Raw genomic sequence first — 22,340 nt, forward strand, 5'->3', positions numbered from 1 at the left:
TCACACAAGAAATAGTACTGTCAGACACAGTGCAAGACTTTACTCCATACAGAAGAGAGACCAGATCTAGTGTGAAATTATCCCCCTTAACTTGACTGGCCAGAATGCCCACTTCAGGATTAACAAGGAATTTCTCTGAGGAGTTTGAAGTCACCTAGTAATTGCTGTCATTCATGGGATTTTGTGGGATTATTTATTACAATTTACAGGCATTATCACTGTCTATAATTGTCCTCTATCTACCCTATATCTTGCACTTCACTGATTTAAGTTTATATTCCAATGACAGGCAAAAGTTATTCACCTGGCAAGTAGCTTGCATAGAACCTTCAACATATATCTCACCTAAATTATGAAGACTAGAATAGCTTCTAATCTACTTTCTTCCTTGTATTTTACTTCGAAACAATTTATGGGTTCTTTTCACTACTGATTTAATTCATATAGTACAATTCAACTGAGATGCTAAAAACACCTAGCAAGTGTCTTCTCTTTTATGCTCACATCATTCCTCAAATGGGAGATGGGGAAATAACCTCAAGGAATTTAAGTGATTTTCATGAAATTAATAACTATAAAGTGGCAAAAACAAAAGGTAAGCCAAGATCTCTGATTTTCTCTAATCCTTGCCAGAATCCTCATGCTCTTTATCACAACTACAATTGTCTAACAATTTAACAGATACTCTTTTATTCTAGACTCTGACCATTTTAAAATTATATACTTCAACAATATAAATATTCTCTAGGTATTTTTTATTATCCAAACTGAAATCCTACTTCTTATACTTTTCCTCACTGATAACTTGCAAATAAGCACTGAAAATTATGAGATTAAAATTACCAGTCTCATTTCTATGACATACACATTAATATGTAAAGAAATGCCATAAGGGGAGTTATGCAATGATGTTTTTGCAGAAATGAAATGTGTATGAATATAAATGCAACTGTAGGTATTCCAATAAAAATTATAAGTCTTTCAGATATTCTTTCCAAATTCAAATGAAGCACCAGGTGTGCAGGATATGGCAGATGTGCATGCTGTATACTAGCATGAGGAAGCTAGGTGGCTACAAATCAAATTTCCTGATCCCATTGAGATGGGCTTCTACAGGTGATCGGTTGTCCTCCCACTGTGAAAACTGGCTATGAATAAGAAATACTTAAGCATTTGCCCTGCCTTTCCTCTGTGAACAGTATTTTAAGCAGTTCTTCAGAGAAAGTTCTTCCAGCTAATAAATATGGAAAACACAAATTAGAAAACCACAATTTTGTATCCCTTATGGTAATACTTGAATCAGGCAATTGTATTCAATCATACAACTATCAAATAAATGTTTGATGCGAAGTTACAATGGATTTGACTGACACCACTCACATCAACTGATTAGTGGGACAAATTAGCACAGAATCACCTATGAATAGTCTTGCCAAAAAACAAAAGAAGTTGAATATAGTCATGGTCGAGTCAATGTCCACTTACACAAAGTATTGGTACAGAAGAACAAGTTAAATGATACTACAAGAAAGCAAGCAGCCATATATTCAGAACAGGGGACACTAATCAGCTCAACAAGACCTCCTTCTGTAAACAAATTGATGGCATTACATGTAAAGAGAAACAGAGATGGACGGAGTAAGAGTCAAAGAGGAGAGACTATCTTATATTAACAGAAAAAAAGACATAAAAATAAGATTTATAGTCCTGAGCTTTATTTTTATAAAGGCTATATTTTTGAGACAATCTTGGAAATATGATTATGAATGATGTATCAGATATTGCCAAGAAATATTATTTATCTTGCTAGGGTTGATAATGGAATAGAGGTTATATGTTTTTAAATATGCATTTTTTTAGATACTAAAGTATGTAGGGATGAAATAACATAATATTTGGGGTTTGCTTTAAAGTTCTTCAGCAAAAAAGAAACAGACATGAAGTGATGCTTTGATTATTGTTGAAATTAGGAGGTGTATATGTGGGAGTTTTTATAAGCAATTCTTTTTTCCATGATGTTTAAATTTTCATATTATAAACTTTAAAAAAATGACAATAATATCTAAGCAAAGACTACAAAACTGCAGCCTTAGCAAAAGGTACGACTGGTGCTCTTTCACACAAAGGCCACTGCCCTGCTGACAAAGCTGGCACCTTCCTCCAAAACCATTAATTTAAGAGGAGAAAATGAATGATTCACAGAGGCCATAAAATAAAGAGCCTTCGACCCTAAATATTACATTACTCAACATTTTTGTTTCCCTTAATTCACTCATGAAACTGTACAGAAGTGCACAGTGATTTTGAAAGTTTTTTTTTTTTTTTTTTTTAACCAAAGAAACTTCAAGATTGGCCATAAACAGCCTGGGTTATTTAACCCTTAAAGCAACTCACAAGTCCCATACCTGCAAGCTGGAAAATGAGCTGTGTATGTCTGCAGAGGCAAAGAGAGTATACACTGCCCAATGTGCCTCAAGAAATGGCCAAGGAGAACAATTAACAGAAAAGAATCTTCCAGAAGGCAAAAAAAGGAAACAGGAAGGACAAACAATAGGCAAGAAGGTTTTACTCAATGGCGGAACTAAGTGCTGCCAGACATATTTAATAAAAAATGTATTCTATTGTCAGAAAAAGGAATCTGTTATGTCTGCACAGCAGGATTTGCTATTGACCTGTTGCTGCTGTGAGTTTCCCATTTTCCCATTCTAGGAACAAAAGCTTTCAGTGGAGCTATCTTGGTCCTATTCAACAATATTTATTGAATGCATTGGGGGGCAAGTAACATATATTAATATAATACCCACAGGTCACCATTTCACAAGGAATCACATTCAGACCTCATACAATGTACTTACTGTACATGACCCAAAGATGGCAGGCTAGCTGATGAGGCTTGAGGAAGGCAGGCTGATGAGGCTTGGGGGTCTCCTTTTTAGGAGAAGGTTAGTAAATATTCATTTGCATGAAGGGCAGTTTCATCATATTAGGCAGGAGCATGTGCTGATAATGCTATTGCTGTGGTTAGAATTTTAATAGGGAAACAAGGCAGCTATATTCGTCTGTTCTCATGCTGGTAGTAAAAACATACCCAAGACTGGGTAATTTACAAAAGAAAGAAGTTTAATGGACTCACAGTTCCACATGGCTGGGAAGGCCTCACAATCATGGCAGAAGGCAAATGAGGAGTTAAGTCACGTCTTACATGGTGGCAGGCAAGACAGCCTATGCAGGGGAACTCCCCTTTATAAAACCATCAGATCTCATGGGATTTATTTACTATCATTAATATAGCATGGAAAAGACATGTCTGCATGATTCAATTACCTCCCATAGAGTCCCTCTCATAACACATGGGAATGATGAGAGCTATAATTCAAGATGAGATTTGGGTGGGGACACAGCTAAACCATATCAGCATCCAAAGAGATACAGTGTAGTGGATCCTCTTGGCCGGGTCACTCAAAATCTCTCTACCTTTTTAATTTAAAAAGACTGGAGAATTTTTAAAAACTACATTCCCATCATTAGTAATTAGAACAATGAAATTTAAATCAACAATAAAATATCACATTTCACTTTACTCTTGCAACAATTAGAAAACTGAATTTTGCAAAGTGTTGGCAAGGAAGTGGAAATGACAGAATCTTCATGTACTGCTACTACGAATGTAGACTGGTGCTCTCATTTGTACAGCAATCTGAGAACACTTAGTCAAATGACATATAAGCATACCCAGTGTCCCAGCAATTTCCCTCCTAAAGAATTCTCACACAGGTCCACACTGGATGTGACCATGATCAGACTGAAGGCAACCTGAGTATAGATAGCAAAGAAGAGGTTAGTTTGGTAAAATATATGCTAGGAAGTAACATTCTACCCTTAGAACCAACCAATTAGCTTAGATAGGCACATGAAAATGAAGTGATCTGCCGGGCGCGGTGGCTCACGCTTGTAATCCCAGCACTTTGGGAGGCCGAGGCGGGCGGATCACGAGGTCAGGAGATCGAGACCACGGTGAAACCCCGTCTCTACTAAAAAATACAAAAAATTAGCCGGGCGCGGTGGCGGGCGCCTGTAGTCCCAGCTACTCGGAGGCTGAGGCAGGAGAATGGCGTGAACCCGGGAGGCGGAGCTTGCAGTGAGCCGAGATTGCGCCACTGCACTCCAGCCCGGGCGACAGAGCGAGACTCTGTCTCAAAAAAAAAAAAAAAAAAAAAAAAAAGAAAATGAAGTGATCTTAAAAAGAAAGCACTAATGAGAGAGATATCATATATATAAATTAAAAACATAAGACAAAACAGAATATTCATTGTCCAAGAACACGTATAAACATAAGGATTTGCGTTCAATATATTAGACTGGTTACCTATGGGAGATAAGTGGTAGAGATTAAATGGTTTAAACTTCAAAATAATTAATAATAATAATGTCATTTCACAGACCAATGATGATAGTGTGCTATGAAAATTTGTTGCTATTGTTTTATTTTAAAAGCTATATTTTCTACACCCTCTTGTGACCTGGGTTCCATAAGCAATTCAGTTTCTACAACCAGACACTCTGGTGAACTAAGACATAAGGGGAAACAGGAAGTGAGTTGATGATCTTACTTTAACTGGCATGGATGATGGCACAGATGGTGGAGCTAGATCCTGCAGCTGTACCTGGCTTCCTGATTCTCAGCTCCCAGGTCCTTGCAGGACAGTAAGTCCCTTGGTAGTCCTATTCTAGGATGTGGTTGCAAATCATTCCTGGAAGCTCAGCCCTCCCAGTCAATCTGTGAGCAATAAATTATACTTAATAAATCCTTCCCAGCTTAAACTAGCAAAAGTGAAGTTTGTTGTCTGTAACTGAGACCTCTGAAAATAGAGGGAGTTTGAAAAATATTGCCTGTTCAAGCTTTTCCTAGATTTTTTACAAGATAAAGACTCTGAAAACTACCATAGTAGTTTGCTAGGGCTGTTATAACAAAGTACCACAAACTGGGTGGTTGCAACAACAGAAATGTATTATCTCAAAGTTGTGAAGGCTGGGAGTCCACAATCAAGGTGTTGGCAAGGTTGGGTCCTCCTCAGAGCCATGAGGGGAAATCTGTTCCATGCTTCTCTCCTAGATTCTGGTGGATTGCTAGCAATTTTTAGCATTCCTGAAACATCCTCTATATAGGAAACATCATTCCTGTAGAAACATCACTTCTACCTCTTTATGTCCACATGGTGTTCTCCCTGTCTATGTGCATGTCTGTCTCTACCCTGAGTACAAACTTCCCCTTTTGATAAGGATACTAGTCATATTAAATTAGGGCATACCCTAATGACTACATTTTAACTTGATTCCCTCTGTAAAGCACTGTTTCCAAAAAAGGTCATATTCTGAGGTGGTGGGGAGGCAGGGCTAGGACTTCAAAATATTTTGGGGGGACAACATAATTCAATGCATAAAATCTTGCATGCAATTTAACAAAAAATATAACCATTAGTCCTTAGACTCTGATGATTATACTAAAACTATGGGGTAAATATTTTTTCTCCTTTTTTTTTTAGGTTAACCGAACACTGGGTATTACTGAGTTTCACAGTATGAATGCTAAATAACAAATTATAAGTATAAATATGGCTTGAGAGTGGCAGCTATAAAACAGACATCTTGAAAGTTTATTTCACAATGTAAACATGCTAATACAGCAAGTAAAAACTGAAGTATAATAATGGTTCTTTCATGCTTTAGAAACACATCAGTCCAGTAGAAGAAAAGTAAATGATTACACTAAGCTATAGCAACTTTCATGATGAGATTCCTAGAATATTTATTCTTGGTGCCATTTGCTAGCAGCACTAACCATTGTTAACAAGGTCTGTATCTTCTATTACATAGCAATTATCTTTCTCCCACTGTCTATGAAGCATGCTAAATCACCCATCACAGGTCCACTTGACTGAAATGAAAAGGAATATACCAAAACCATTTCAAATTCTAATTTAATCACAAATATAGAATACTTGTCAAAGGTAACGAGGAGACATCTTCATTTTAATTTGACTTCAGGATTTCTTCATGGGAAATAGGCAATGTTTATAAGAAATATGGCAAAATCTGGACTTTTGAATAGATTTTGCATTTCTGCATATGGTAAAATTTCTCAGAAAAGGAGTCAGGTATAATACAGAGACCAAAAAGATTATCACTTTCAAAATACTCCATTTTTCTCTAAACCGGCCATTTTTAGCATAGGATCAATGTTAACTATATCTCATTTCTAACATAAATTGGTCACTATTCAATCACAGTTCAGAGGACAAATGTTTTTAATAGCCAGTAGTAGCTACAGAGTCATATTGATGCTCTCCCAAAACATGCTTTTGTGTGTGTAGACACACACACAAAAACACACCATCATGCCTAGACTTTGTGGTCAGAAGTTAGTAGGAGATACAGTCAGTCTTCAGCCATGAGCTTTGGCCATCACACAGAACCTCACAACTTGTATCTTATGTATCTATTAGGCGTGCCATTCACCTAACACGTGCAATCTAAAGTCAGGCAATACACATATCCTACAAATGTCATGGTCCCAGTCATGAAAGGTAAGAAATATGTTCACTACTGTTTACTACCACACCTTCAATATCTAAGAGGCTGCTTAGTTTATAATATTGGTTAATGAATGCATGAATAAATATAAATGAACTGAAGAAGAGATATGATTCAGTACCTTAAAATTAATCTAATCTGGAATTCCCTCAGTTTGATAGTTTTTATGTTTCTGATTTTTTTTTTGAAAATCGTTAAATGAAATAGAGCATGAAAAGGTGTTTCACCTCAGTAAATGTTTTATTAATAGCAATATACTTAACACATTTTTAAAAGAAATGACAGCCTGACACACTGAAGTAAGGACAAATACCATATTTTTATTTAGCTCAGATTACTTGGCACACAATACTTATGGCACTACATGGAGGTAAGGTGAAAAAGATGATCAATTTCTACCATTTTCTCCCTGAAGTACTGAAGTATAGAAAAGTAAAGAACCACAAAATAAAACAAATCTACATAGTGATGAAGGTTAAGAATATAGCCCAAGGACTTTGATTGCTAAATCTCTTTTTTACTCTAAATTAGAATCACCATTAGAAGGATTCATCCCCAAAACCACCACATAAATGATACCAATAATTCGTGACCATCATACCTGCTACCTCCCTCCACTCACCATAAAGCTGCCACTGGAGCAACTTTTCTTATCAAAAGCAAAAGTCACTTTGGAATCATATGTATGAATCCTTACAAGGAGACCTGCTAGGTGCAGACTTACCAACCAGAAGAAAAGAGATCAGAATATTGGAGAATTATTTCTGAATGTCTGCCAGCATCTGCCTCAGATCTCTCTGGTTTCTTCAAATACCTGGACTTTGAGCAACTAGAAAACTTATATTGAAGATATGTCAGAGTGGTTTCAATTAGAGCTGATTGAGTTGACAGCTAACATAGTTTTCTTAAAATTGTGAAGATACGTATTTGAATCCAAAATCTAGCCTGAAATTTTGGCCAAATGCCTAGACTCTGGGCAGTATTTGAGCCCACCTGGCTCTGTGACAATTTGTTGTTGTGCATAAAACTGTTGAAACTGCAAACTAAAAGCCCTCATCAGAAATATAAATAAAGATTATGATTAAGAAGTGCTTTGCCCCAGAGTTTGAGACAATTTCCATTGACTACAAGTATTATTTTTAATTGTGTCATAATTAGCCAGTGACCAGCACTAGACGTGGAAGAGTACATTTTTCCACCTAATCAATGAAAAACCAACTAGAATAGACTTATTTTAATAATACATTACAATTTATTTTATACTTAGTAGGTCAATAATTTTAAAAAATAAGAACTCAATGGTAACAGGACATTTTCAGGGCAGCTTTTAGATAGGAGTTGCTTCCAACTTCCTTAAAAAAAAAAAAGAGAGAGAAGAAATCTGGTACTGAGAATTATTGTAAAGAAATGGGATTGCCTATGCATTATTCTGAGGACCTTAAATTAATAAACAGCAAAAGCTAACATGTATTGAGCTTTTACTTTGTCCCTGATACCATTTGTGCCTGATACCATTCTAACTGTGGATTGCTTTATTTGATCCTCATAACAAAGCTTTAAAGTGAATATGATTGTTTCACTTTCCCTTCAGGAGGGAGCATGAAATTATTTTCCCAAGATCTTAAAGCTACAGCCAGAATTTTTCAAGGAATCTGATTCAGAAGTATTAAAACATTCATTGTGTTCAAGTATTCACCTCTTAGGAGTAGAGACCAACAGATTCTGGCATTGTCACTCCATAAACACAGTATTACTCTCCCTATTTTACTTATACCAAAAATTAGAAAACACACTCAATTATGCCAAATGATGAGAAAGAGCAATATAATATGAATCCTATTCTCAAGATTTTTGATATTGTAACTGGTGAAATCAACAAAAATAACAAAACTGAGTGGTTAAATCATTCACCATTCTGGTGATATTAGGTCAATACTACATATTTCTTTATTATATTAGTTTCTTCCATTTTATTTGCTTTTTTCCCCTATAAAAGCAGAGTTTAATGACAGACTGGTTACAATATGGTAGAAATAAAATTCTAACTTAATTTTTGAACATACATTTAACTAAGTTTAATGTTGAATAAGCACAGAACTAGTAAGTGTCCAATTAGGAATCATGAAGCTGTCTGTTGTTATTACCAGCAAAGTTGGTTTATTTTTATTAACTACTTTGACACGACGTTAAGAAACATAAGTAAAACTGATATTGTAATATTGATTATGAAACAGTAATACCTGTTAAGTATATTTTAAGATGCCTTTTAAAAAATGAATCAAGATTGTAAGATAGAATTAACTGGATCCTTACTTTTACAGATACCTTATCAGTATTATCAGATACTTCCTATATTTAATTTCTATAATAAAGCCTATGTCAGGAGGCAATATTCTCTTTGTATCTAAGATTATTTTAAAGCAAGTACTTAACACTACCTGTGGTAGTAGGTAGGCTTGGGGTATGGAACATTTGCCCAACACTCTAAATTAATGAAGTCACTTAACTTTTGATCCCTTACAACTTCTATTTCACCAATCATTTATTTTTATTTATTTATTTATTTTTTTTTTGACAGAGTCTCACTCTGTTGCCCAGGCTAGAGTGCAATGGTGGGATCTCAGCTCACTGCAACCTCTGCCTCCCGGATTCAAGCAATTCTCCTGCCTCAGCCTCCCAAGTAGCTTGGATTACAGGTGCCTGCCACCACGCCCAGCTAATTTTTTGTATTTTTAGTAGAGACAGGATTTTGCCACGTTGGCCAGGCTGGTCTCGAACTCTTGACCTCAGGTGATCCACCCACCTCGGCCTCCCAAAGTGCTCGGATTACAGGCGTGAGCCACCGCACCCAGCTTCCACCAATAATTTAAATATAAAGAAGTGTGTGTGTGCACCTGTATGTTTGTGTTTACAAATCTAACAACTTCATTTATAACATTATTTTAACTTATCTCATATTTTAGTTAACATTTTACTTATTTTCATTTCGTATAGGTGCTTATGTAACAACTTCTCATGTCATTACTCCTGCTTTTTGCCCTCTTTTTAACATACTAAATAACCTCTCTATAACATAACTCACAATTATATAAAGTTTATTGAGATCACCTTAAACACAAGGTCTCTGTCTTATTCATATTTGTATGTCTTGCCCATGCTTTAGCCTGGTAGTTGTTCAATAAATGCACTTTAAGTTGAAGTGAAACTAAACCTCAAATTTAGTAACAACCTAATGGAAATTCCAACATCTCTAGTTCATTCCTTAATTCACACTTTCATTCAGAAAAATACTTTTTAAGTTCTTAATGTGGCCTTAGCCTCTGCCCTGAGAGGCTGAGAATACCACTCTCAGGCACAGAGAGAGAAAGCTACTGTAGAAGATCAACATGCGAAAAGATCATTACACATTGTAGGAAACACAATGAGGGACGTATCTTAGTGCACTGGGAAAAGACAGAGAAGTGTGAAGGACTCTACAGCAGGGGTTCACTTAGCATTACATGGCTATGATGCCAAGAGGTACCCTGAAAAGTCAATGGGTCAGGGAATAAACTTATAAATGATATAACTCATCATAGAATCCTTCATATATTTTCATTTTTTAAAAAAGCAAAATACAACTAAATTTGTATGACAATCAGACAATAATCAGAAACTGGTATCATTAATAGAAACTAATAATGAGACGTATATGGCTGATAGGCAGATGACACCTATATTTTCCATTATACTTACAAATTATAAAGCAGCTAATTTACTTGTTGGAATGACTTTGAAATCTTGTAAATAAAATTACTCTGATCTTTAGGTGAGTCCTTGCAAAACCTCTGGTGCTGTAGCCTCATACTACTAAAAAAAAAAAAAAAAAAAGCACTTTAAATTTAAGTCAGTTTATTGAGCCTACAGGTCTTACTGTTTTATCAAACCTATAACTTGGTTACCCTCAAAAAAGTGTTAAATGGAGTCAAATGTTTTATTTTCTTTAATTATAAAAAATATTCATGAATACAGTAGCATTAATCCATAAAATAACTCTTCCAGCAAGTAAAGACATAAAATATATATTTACTATATTTCTATGGAAATTTAACATAAATTTTAAAATTTCGAGTTCACTCATATACATTTCAGACCACACTTTTTTGCTTATAAATAGAAGTTCTAAGTACTCAGTAGACACTGAAATATATTTGCCAAATTGACTGCAGGAAACAGGCATTATTTTTCAGTGTTTTAAGAGTAAGGGCTTTGAAATAAGAGAACTATTCAAATCCCAGCTCAGCCCTATACAAGCTCTACAAACCAGGGATGTTACTTAATGTCCTAAATCATAGTTTTCTAATAGAACTATTAGGGAACTAATGTCAAGCTCAAGGAATATTATAAGAAATAAACAAAGTAATGTATGCAAAACACTTAGCATAAAATTAGGTGATAATAAATATGATAGTAAATTTTTTAACAGATTCTGTATCTTGAAATAATCAAATTTTCTTCTGAGCTTACAAACAAAATATTCAATACCAATATTTATAAAACTGTGGCAATGTATATGTATTGTACTTTTGTTATTTAAGATGTCAATAAAAATTTTAATGTCATGGGGGAAATTTCATTAAATGTGTAAACGTATTAAATGTATAAAACCAAATAAACCAAGAAAAGACAGCATATAAACCAGCTATATAATATGATCATGACTTTTTAAAAATATGTCTTTTTATCTATGTGTACACAGAAAAAAGACTGGAAGAAAATGAATCAAGATTTCATTGGTACTTACTAGTGGTGCTGATTAAAACTGTACTTTTTTTTAACAAAAGTCCCTAAAACTACTTGTACTACTTTTATGATTTTAAAGAGTTATTTAATCTTATTTTTTGTAATAAGAATATTTGAAATGTACTTCCTTAGCAATTTAAAAGATAGATTATCCATTAACTATATATAAAATTACGGCCGGGCATGGTGGTTCATGCCTGTAATCCCAGCACTTTGGGAGGTCTAGGCAGGTGGATCACCTGAGGTCAGGAGTTCAAGACCAGCCTGTTCAACATTGTGAAACCCCATCTCTACTAAAAATACAAAAATTTGCTGGGCATGGTGGCAGGTGCCTGTAATCCCAGCTACTCGGGAGGCTGAGGCAGGAGAATTACTTGAACCTGGGAGGCGGAGGTTGCAGTGAGCCGAGTCACACCACCGCATTCTAGCCTGGGTGACAGAGCAAGACTCTGTCTCAAAAAAATAAAAAATGTAAAAATTATTAACTATAAAAAGGCTGACTTTTAAATGACACGCAATCATTTTCACATTTTTAAACAAATTCCAGCTAATAATTTATGACAGATAATAATTAAATACTGGTTTTATACATATTTCTCTTTTTTCCAAAGAGGTTTTTCTTCTTAACTAAGATATATAAACACACACACACACACACACACACACACACACACACACACAAATTGCAAGTCCTAGCATCCTCAGCTACAAGAGAAAGAACCTCGTCAAATAAAGCTTGTAGCCACTCAGTTTTTCAGCTTCATTACCTGCATAAAGATTGACCCACACAAAGCTGAAAAGGGTGGCAGGGAAAGCCAAAGCCATAGGAACACAAAAAAAGATAAGTTCAAAGACAGAACTATGCCAGATATAAAAGTTCAATGCCATTAAACAACAATCAGTGTCATAGCACAGCCTCTAAACTTTTGCACTCCAAGATTTTTGTCATTTTGTCTGCTTTATTACTAGAAGTAGCTACATTAAATCAGAATCTTGATGTTTTCAAAAGTTATCCTCTCCTTTTGCTTATTTCTCACTAATTCAAAAGTCATTCAGCCATGTGGCTGCAGAGAAAATTTTCACATTGTAATTGTAAAAATAAGTAGTAACTTGGGAGAAAAATAATCAACTTTTAAAATTGTGGTTAACAAAATTAACTTCCATAAAATGATGTTTGGTAATCAAAGAAGTATTTTTAGGCTCATAAAAGATGCAATTTTAATAGTATTCACCTAAACAAAATGATTTTTAACGATGTTTCTTAGAAAGCTCTTAAATTCAGCAAGCATGCTAGCTCAGGATTGAATAGCTGTTTGAATATTTTCAACTCAACTAGTTTTCTTCAACTCAACACAGTGAAATAAATCAGAATGAATTTAAAAGAGTGGATATAAAAATTCATTAAGACAAATTACATTTCACAGCCCAGTTCAGTAACAGCATTAATTCCTGGATCTGGCATTCTCATGTGTCAAACAAACAAAAAAAGATATACCAAATTTAAAGAATATCAAGTACAACCTAGAGAAAGGTGTACATTCACACACATACTGCTCAACCAAAACATGGGAGTTCAAAACTTGAAGCACTGTTAGAAGAGAAGAGCAATACATCAGCACTACCTTTTCTGCAAACTCACTGATTATGAGAAAGAAAGAAAACATAAAAAGCTAGTTTTTATCTAAGGATAATCAACCTGTCACATTCCAAGCACGTTAACTATATTCTACATAATTCATTGCCAACATAAAATGTCTTTTTTTGTCTCCCAGATATTGCTAAAGGCAGCCACAATGACACTCACCAGACATCCCCCAAAAACAGAAAGCACAATAAATCACTGTTTTTTCCCCAAGAAAGGACAATCCATCTTCAGTATTAGAAGAATAATATAGAATTTAATAGTACCAGTATATGTTGCAGTGTACTAAAAACACTTGATAAATAATGAGTTAAGACTGAGAACAGATATAAGGGTTCATGTAGCCAAATGAAGCTGATATTAAAGTTTAATAGCCTGTATATAACCTTGAGCATAAAAACCCAATGACTTGGATACAAGCACTTAAGGAGATATGAATCTAGCTCAATATTTATCGGAATATATTGCCAAAGTTTCAAGTCCTAGTGCTAAAACACTTCTTGGCCCCAAATCGAAAATGGGTTCTGTTGGAGTCAATCCAGAAAAACCAATTGGAATATGATTAGCAACCTTCAGTGACTTGGCCTGAAAAATTCAAATTCAAATTCAAGGAAAGAAATTAGTTATTTAATTGGTTATTTCATAATTCTGAAAGTATAGTATGCTATCATTTAATTGCAAAATAATTTTTCCGTTAACTTTAGAATTAAATTAATTATACTTATTATAAAACAAAATTAAAATTTAATGTTGACAAGAACAATAAAAACAGTAACATGCTACTCACAATAGTAACAGCTAACATTTGTTAGGCTTTTATTATGAGTCAGGCACTAGTCTAAGCACTACATGTATATTCTCAAATCCTATAAAACTGGTACTGTGATAACTCCTGTAATACAGGTAAGGAAACTAAGACAGAGAACAAGTAAATAATTTAACCAAGATCACACATTTGGAAAATAGCAGTATCTGGGATTACTGAACCACTTGCCACTTTCTTCCCCTCTACTGCAGAAACTCAGGTGTGGTGGGGGCGGCGGGGGTTGGAGGGGAAATTAAAATTGATGCTCAAGTGTGTAAACTACAATAGTTTCAACTACTAAGTTCGCATGGAACCCAGATTTTAAAAGGTGTTAAAGTGACTGATACTTGTCATACACTAAATAAATGTCACACAACAAATAAATACTTGCTGAAAAAAAGGGTGTCAAAGGGGGAAATAAAAGCTATTAAGGTTATTTTCTGCATCTAAAACATAAGTGGACAAATAAGGTCATCCAGTAATTTTGCTCTTATGAATAACACTGATAATCTTTTTAAATAGAAACTTGCCAAATAAGATAAATACATTTTGTCATCAACTAAACTGAATAGGATGGAAATACAAACATTTTACAGTGTGTTTTCATTCACCAAATATTGAAATGAATCCCATTCAAAATAATGTGTAAAAATATAATGAAAGCTGTAAAAAATAAAATAAATATATGTATTCTAATATTCAAGACAAATTTTACATCCAAAATTTAAAATGACAACTCCACTGGGTTAGCTTACCACTTCAAAAGAACAATATTTAATCTGGAATTGCATATTTTCTCCCAAAACAGGTTGCCTCCTTAGATTTCTGGGATTTTTTATGAATGAATTTCAGAGGTCATTAATAATATGAGTACTCTGAAAGTAGTTATTCATAATATGAATATTTAACACTTCTGTAGCTCTAGAAGTGAAACATCCTGAATTTCAAATATCTCTTAAATTTATCTCATTAACTAAATTAGCTAAGTTTCCAGTTTCAATATACTAAGGGCACTTTTTTTCCTAATGTAGAGATAACCTGGATTATCTCTTCATAATCAAACTAATGATCATTTTCATGTCCACATCTTTCTAGAGGAATAAGAAAAACCAAAACCAAGTAAGATTTTCAAAATTTCAGAAAACTGTGCAGAACATTCACGCTTATACCTTCTCTAACAAAAAACACTAACTACGAGAAAGGCAAAAGTTCATTTTACCTCATCTTCTGAAATGCTTGGAAATCTACATTGAAATGACTTAAATGGTTTAAAATCTAAAAAGTTGTTGACAAAGGTCACAATGATAAGAAATAAAATGGTGCTAAAATACTTAATTACTCAATATATATTTAAGAGATGTCAATTTTATACAAGCAATAAAATATCTTCCCTTGGGTGGCTTTTCTGACCATTAATCTTTTTATTGTGTAACAAGTAATACTTTGATATAATTAAGACAGTTTTTTAGCTACCAATTCAATGGACAGACACTTCATTTGCTTCTCTGTTGAAACCGTTGTCTCAGGAAATCCAGCATTACTTTAAAAAGCAGTCTAACTCTGAGAATCTGTGTGCTGTGGTTTGTCACCCAACCTCCAAGGTTACCAGAATATACAAACACTAAGCCAACCTTCCAGTTAAGCTTGCACCTGTGCAAGGAGAGGCTCCTTCCACTTCTCCAGTCAAAATAAAGTCCAGAAAATTGTTCAGTTCCCAATTACTGTAGTGACTGAATTACCAAAATAAATAAATTCAATGTAAGCTGGTCTATTTCCATCACAGGATTTCAAGGCTATTCTCCCTATGCTACATGCAAGTTTTAACTCGTGTCTGGCCAAAGGAAAAACCTTTGCCAAATAATGTTCCTGCTGCCATCCCAGCTGGATTCTTGTTTGTCCAAATAGCTCTCTAGTCGTTGTCTTTTCACTTCATAAACGCCACTGAGAATTGTGCCCCCCACAGCCCCACCTCACTCCCAATCCCACTCCCAATCCCCAGGTTCAGATGATGGTATTTGGTAGGGTTCTTGAACTCCACATAGCCCGCTCCGGAAGCGCACTGCAAAACGCACCCCAGATGATTTCCCAAATCTATTCCTTCACTCTCTCATTTCAGAAAATCGCTCTATTTATTCACCCTGAGAAAGTGGACTCAACCCCCGCTTTCGCGCTGGAGAAGGAAACAATCATTCTCTCACTCTTCCCCTCCCTCCCCAACACCTTCCCTCCCTCCTCCCTTGCCCCTCCTAATCTCCAACCCTAAGAGCAGCACTCAGACATCCAAACTTTCTAATTCCTTCCACCCTCCCCTGTCCCAAACACTGGGCAATTAGACTGGAGATAACTGACGCAGGGAAATCTGGATTTCCACCTGTCAAGCAGTCCCCTTTCCCCACACCCGCTCTCATGCCCCCGCCCCCTCGGGGGTCTCTGGGGGCACCTTTATCGCTTCTCCCCTGCCCTCTAGAAAACCACCCGTAACTGGAGGCTCCCGCGCGGCAGCTGCACCAACAGCAGGTCATCCAGGCGGTGCGAGGCGATGCTTTGTTATGGCATCCTGCCCTCTGCAGGGACACCACCGAGGGCCACATGAAATGACCCCCAGCAGTCCTGCAAAAGCAAAGGGGTGGAGGAGGGTCTATGCACCCGGCCCTGTGCCCCAGTCTCTCCCACCCTGTCCTCCGCAACCGAGGAGTCCCTGGCATCCTGGAGCGGGCTGGGCCGAGAAGGCAAGATCAGTAAAGTTCAGCAAGCAGACAGCTGGGAGCTGGGTGCTACTGAGTTCTAGAAAGGAGGAGTAGAGACGGAAATATCCGAATAGGCGAAATGTAAATCATGTCTACTGCATAAGGGAGTCGTGCAGGGAGAGCCGCTTTCTATGAAGAGTTAACCAGCTCCTGCCCCGGACACACCTGCGGGGCCTCCAGCGGGGCTCAAACTGGCGGCGGGTCAGCAGGGGGCGAGGGGTGCTGGGAAACGCCGGGGCCGCGAACTTACGGAAAAAAATGTATTCGGTATAGCTGCTCCAGATCTTGTCGTCGCGGTACTGGTTGACGAAGGCGGCGGTGCCAGAGGAGTTACACGCCACCATGTGGAAGCCGGCCTCGGACAGGCGATCAAAGGCCTGCTCCAAGTAGGTGAACTTGAGGTAGAAGCGGGACGTGTACTTCTCCGGCTGCCGGTCGGGGTCGCGGCTCTCGTTGAGCGTGTCCCCGAAGACCTCCTTGGCCAGCGCGATGCGCCCGCACACCATGATGCGCGCCACACGCCGGAACTTGGCGTCGGCCTGGTTGTCGCGCACGGTGGTGTAGGAGCCCCGGTAGCCCAGCGTGAGGAAGCCCGAGCGCTTGTCCGGCGCGCCGCCGCCGCTGCCACCACCGTGCGCTCCCGGGCCCGAGGGCACGGCGGCCGCCGCCCCGCGCAGCAGCAGCGCGTCGCTGCTACCCTGCGAGACGTTGTCCTCCAGGTCGCTCTGGCAGCCCTCGTCGTTGAGCGAGTTCTGCTTGCTGACCTTGGGCGACAGCAGCTTGACCAAGTCGGTGAGCTGGAAATACTCGGCCTCGCGCAGGAGCCGCTCCTTCTCGGGGAAGTGCTCAGGCAGCGCGAGCTGCTTGTCCCGCAAATAATCCAGCACGTACCTGAAAAGGAAGCCGTCCCGGTCGATGAAGAAGCGCGCCCGGCTGTCCCTGGGCAGCTCGCCCCAGCGCCGGGCGCCGCCACGGGGACTAGAGGGCGAGAACATGCTGGCCAAAGTGCTGTCCGGGACGCTGAGCAGTGTCGAGTGCTTGGTCACATAAACCTGGCCGCCTACGTTCAGCTCCACTACTTCAGGGAAGGGCGAGGGTGCGCAGGGCCCCGGGGCGGCGGCGGCCGACGCGCCGGGCAAGCTGGACGAGGAAACCATCTCGCTAATGGGCAGGATGGTGCTGCCGCCGCTGCCCGTGTCCTTCAGAGCCATAGTCCCCCCGCCGCCGGCCCAGTGACCCGACAGAGCTGCACTTTCTTGTTCCCGGAGCCCGCGCCCCAGCCCTCCGCGTGCTCCTGGGCGCTGTGCGCCCTCGGGCGGGGCGGCGCGTTCCTCTGGCCGGGGCGGCCCCGCTCAGGGTTCGGGACAGCGTCGGCGGCGCCCGAGCTCCATCGAAGGAGAGACGCGCGGGAGAGGAGCTCCGCCGGTGCGGCGGCGGCGGCAATGGAGAGGCAAGAAAGAGCGGCTGCTCCTTTGGGGCGAGGGCGGGGAAGTGTGAGAGAGACTTGCGAGAGGCTCTAGGGCTGCTGCTCGGCTCTCCGTGGGGAGGGCGGGAGGAGGGGCTGAAGCAAAGAAAACTCGCCGCCCCGGCAGCTTGTGAGCGCGCCGCGAGGCCGGAGCGCCGACGGTGGCGCTAACTACTCCTGGCAGCCCGGGAGGAGGCACTGACGTCAAGCCCCGGACTGGGACCCGAGCCTCAGCTGTCATTTAAAGAGATAGGCTCCCGCCGCGGCTCCCGGGCTCCGACGCTAGGGGGCGGGGCCGAGAGCCCAGCCTGCGAGAGGTGCGGCTCCCGGACCCGCGGGGGCAGGCAGGGAGCTTTAAAGCAAACGCGAGAAAAAGGGACAGCGCTCTCCTTCGTTCATTTCACTCCTTCCTTGGATCTGTGCCCACCCCCTTTCTTCCCTCCTTTCCTTCTTTTCCTTCCTTCCTTGACTCCCTCCCCAGTGAAACTAGTTTTTTGCACTTTCATTAAGGTAAGGAGTGGAGGAGCGGAGAGGGGAGAATAAGGTTTTGATTATAGCAAAGATGCCAGGCTCCTAATCTGAAATCACCACAAATGTTGGCTTGCGAGCAGTGATTGCAAAAAGATTACGTGAGGGTGGGAACGTGCATCTCTTGTAGTGGCTTTATGATACAGTTTAAGTGAAGGGCTAAATGCGCGTACCTCTCTTAGAATCAAATTTCACGACTGCATGCACTGCATATTCTTGAATAATTTTTAAAAGTCTGAAATCTGGTTTCAGTTCACAATAATAAAGGAGTGTATGTAACGACTCTTTTCTTCCGACATTTTTACAATTTTTAGTTTTATAGTAGATGCTTAATAAATGTTTATAGAGGGAGAGAGAGAGCCCGAGAGGAAACTTTCTCGTTTTGTTCATTCTGTCTAATCCTGATCAGTCTCTTCATTAATCTTTCCATTTCCCTTTCAGCTCCATCAAGCAAGAGAACTGGCTGATATTTTTATTAGTCTTCTAACCCCAAGAGTAAGGTCACAAATAAAAATTTTATGAATTTAAGCTCACCTTAATTTCCATGTGTACATAGTACAGGTACAGTCTGCAAAATGAGCATTACTTGTGATAAAGACTGAAAATAGGAATGCAAATGAGAAATCTTTCTTCTACCCTGGGGCATACTTTTGTGTTCAGAAACGTAAAGAATCATTGATTTATGAAGTACAAAAGAGAAGAGGGTGTATTGTGGCACAAAGTGGTTTGCTTCAATTATCATAATATTACAGATGAACTTTATCCATTAGCAGTCGATATACAGATTTTAATATTTTTACAAAAGTTAAATGCCTACTAACAACTCCTTTTCTTCAAACCACCCAAAAAAGTATCCAATTTCAGATACGGTTGTAAATTAATACATTATTTTTGGAGCATTACAAATTATGTTTAAATCATTGATCCTTATAAGCTACATCCATAGACGATGTTATACCAATTTTGAAGTTGCATTACATGAAGCAGAGAGAGCCTAATGGACCAATGAAAGAACACAATATATTTGCCAAAAGACTGAGACTTAAAACGGGGGTTTCGGTATGCATTGTCATGCAGTCTTTTTACTCAAAACTATTGTGTCCTGCCAAATTTATAAACTGATTGATCAAATTAACTAATTTAATTGATTTTAGCCTTCATTTAAAAGTCAAAACCAAGTATTAAAATAATAGAAATAATACACTATTTTCTTGCCTCATTAGAAGAATAAGAAAGTATTCGGGATTTAAAGTAATCGTCCCTGGATAAATGAATTAATACATGCTTTATAACCTTCATAGATGAATAAATAATAATGCCTCAAACCACTACTAATGAAGCCCATTTATCATAAGGTAAACGTCCCTAATGATAAGTATGGTGCAGACTGTAGAATTGTAATGAAGTGGATATATAATAAATATGCATATGAATATGAAGTCGCTAATATTAGGTTGAAATCCATCTTTACTTTTGAATTAAATAAATTATGTCTATAAGATAAAATGGTCGAAAATTTATACTCTAAATGAATCATCTCAAAAATTCACAATGAATAAGTATTGTTTGATATATTCCTTTTTAAAATGATTCCTTCAACGTTATTAAACATTTTTTCTTAATTTCTTCCCTCTTCATACTTGTATTACTCTCCTCTGTCTCCCAGTTATATCCTTCAACCAAACTCAGACTGAACAAATTGCGGATCTACAATGTTTGTATCTTTCCTCTTCCTTCTGCTAGGAATGCCCTTCCTCTTCCACCAGATCCCTAACCCATTCTCCCTGCTTACCAATTTCCTCCAGCTCTTAGTTTAAATATCACTTTCTCTGGAAATCTTTACATTCACTTACCCAACCTAGTGAAGCGTCTTCCTAAGATGTTCCCATAAGATCCCATGTTTACACATGGGCAAGGTTTATCACACTGATGTGTAACTGTGTTCCGCCAGATTGTAAAAATGGCATGCGACCGTATGCACTATTATATCCCCATAGAGGTACACTATAGAGGTAGCCCATAAAGAGGTAGCCAATTTATATTTGTTGAAAGCTCACTGAATAGAACTGTATCAATATCATAAATGGTTGACAATGCATCACCTATGTGCTGGGTACTAGGCTAAATAATGAGATTGCAGGATTGAGTTAGAACCTGTTCTTCACAATTAAAATCAGGTAAAGTGAGAGCCAGAATCTAATCAAAATAAACTCGAACTGAAAGAGAAAAGAAAGCAAGAAAGAGACACAATTGAAGCAATCCATTTGGTGAACTGAGCAATCAACACCAAATACCGTAATCAGAACCATTTTGCTCTAAGCCACAGACACCATTAATGTTCCTTAGACCAATTTGATCACACATATGGGTCCTTTAAGATCTTCTGTTGCTACGCAAAGACAAGGCAGCAAGCTTCTCTGAATAGAAATTACACTAGAACAGTTCCCATACCCAGCACATTTTTAAATAACATGGTCAAACCTGAGTGTCTCTAAAAGCACAGCAAACAAACCAAAAAGGATATGTTGAGTCCAGATTTTAACACATAAATAATTTAAAATTTACAATAACAAATATTTCTTCACCAGGAAGAGAGTTACTTAACGGCAGAAAATGCATCTTCTTCTAAAGGGGAGGAAGAACACACATGATAATGACATTTAGAATCAAATAGAACTAGGTTAAAATCTAACTTTGTCTCTTACTAGCTTTGCAATTTCAGCAAGTTACTCTGAACCTCAGTTTCTTCATGGGCACCGTGGAAATAACAAAGACCTCAGCTCATCACATCAATGATGGTTTGTAACAAATCCACCTACGTCTGATGGAGTTCAATATATTTATAATGTGTATTTCACAGTATGGTTCTCAGGGATGGGAACAGAGTTACATCTTGACCAGATAGATCCAAGATCCAGAAGCTGGTAACTGATTTTAGTTGCTCTGCCTACCTTCCTTCCAGTTGTCTCACCCCTAAGGCCTGGGGTTACACAGCCCTGTCATTATGAACATCCCCATACCATCACGTCCTTCCCTGTCTGTATCTGTTGTTGTCTCCTTCATTGCATGTTATCATCCTAGACACTGATATAATTTCGTTGATTTAATTTACCTTGGTCCTGTTCTTTTTTTTTTTCTTTTAACTTTGTTCAGTCTTTTGACCATGGTCTAATTACCCCTTTTAGCTTGCTTCTGTCCAAGGCCAACTGTGCTTCTAATTTTCAGGAAACCATCTGGTGTCTGTTAATCTAGTTCAGGACATTCGAAAGTTTTACCAAAAGAAAAATAAGTAATAAACACAAACAAACAAAAAACCCTCAAATATCTCATGTAATTCTAAGCAAAAAGCCTGACATTCTTTCCAGTACCAGAGCCTTTGCAATTTTTAGAGCAGTGCTGTCTAATACAAGTATAGGAACCATATATCTCGTTTTTAATTTCTCACAGCCACATTTAAAAATAAACGTGAAATTACTTTAATATTATCGTTTATTTAGACCAATATGTCCAAAATCTCATTTCAAAATGTTTTAATGACATAATTTACATTTTATTCCACACAAGGTCTTGAAAATATGGTATGTATTTAGCTCTTCTGACACATCTAAACAGTTATAACATAACTTGGACTAGTCGTATCTCATATGCTCAACAGTCACATGTGCCTAGTGCCTTCTCAACTGAACAGCATAGCTCTAGAGCATTTGTGACTTTAAAGCTCGTCTGTGTTTTGAGGATTAGGTAAGAAAGTATAACTTTTAAAAGAGTTTAATTACAAGA

General features: G+C 38.2%; 1 protein-coding gene across 1 annotated transcript in view; it reads right to left on the bottom strand.

Annotated features, from left to right (window-relative positions):
• The window catches only part of KCTD8 (potassium channel tetramerization domain containing 8), a 282,971-nt gene extending 265,159 nt beyond the window's left edge, over positions 1-17,812 (bottom strand). Inside the window, exon 1 of the mRNA XM_055246537.2 lies at positions 16,818-17,812. Coding sequence (XP_055102512.1) covers positions 16,818-17,778 — 961 coding nt within the window. The 5' untranslated portion in view covers positions 17,779-17,812. The remainder of the gene's footprint in view (positions 1-16,817) is intronic.
• Between the last annotated feature and the right edge of the window lie 4,528 nt (positions 17,813-22,340).

Source organism: Symphalangus syndactylus, chromosome 16, assembly GCF_028878055.3.
Source record: "Symphalangus syndactylus isolate Jambi chromosome 16, NHGRI_mSymSyn1-v2.1_pri, whole genome shotgun sequence".
Classification (NCBI taxonomy): Eukaryota; Metazoa; Chordata; class Mammalia; order Primates; family Hylobatidae; genus Symphalangus; species Symphalangus syndactylus.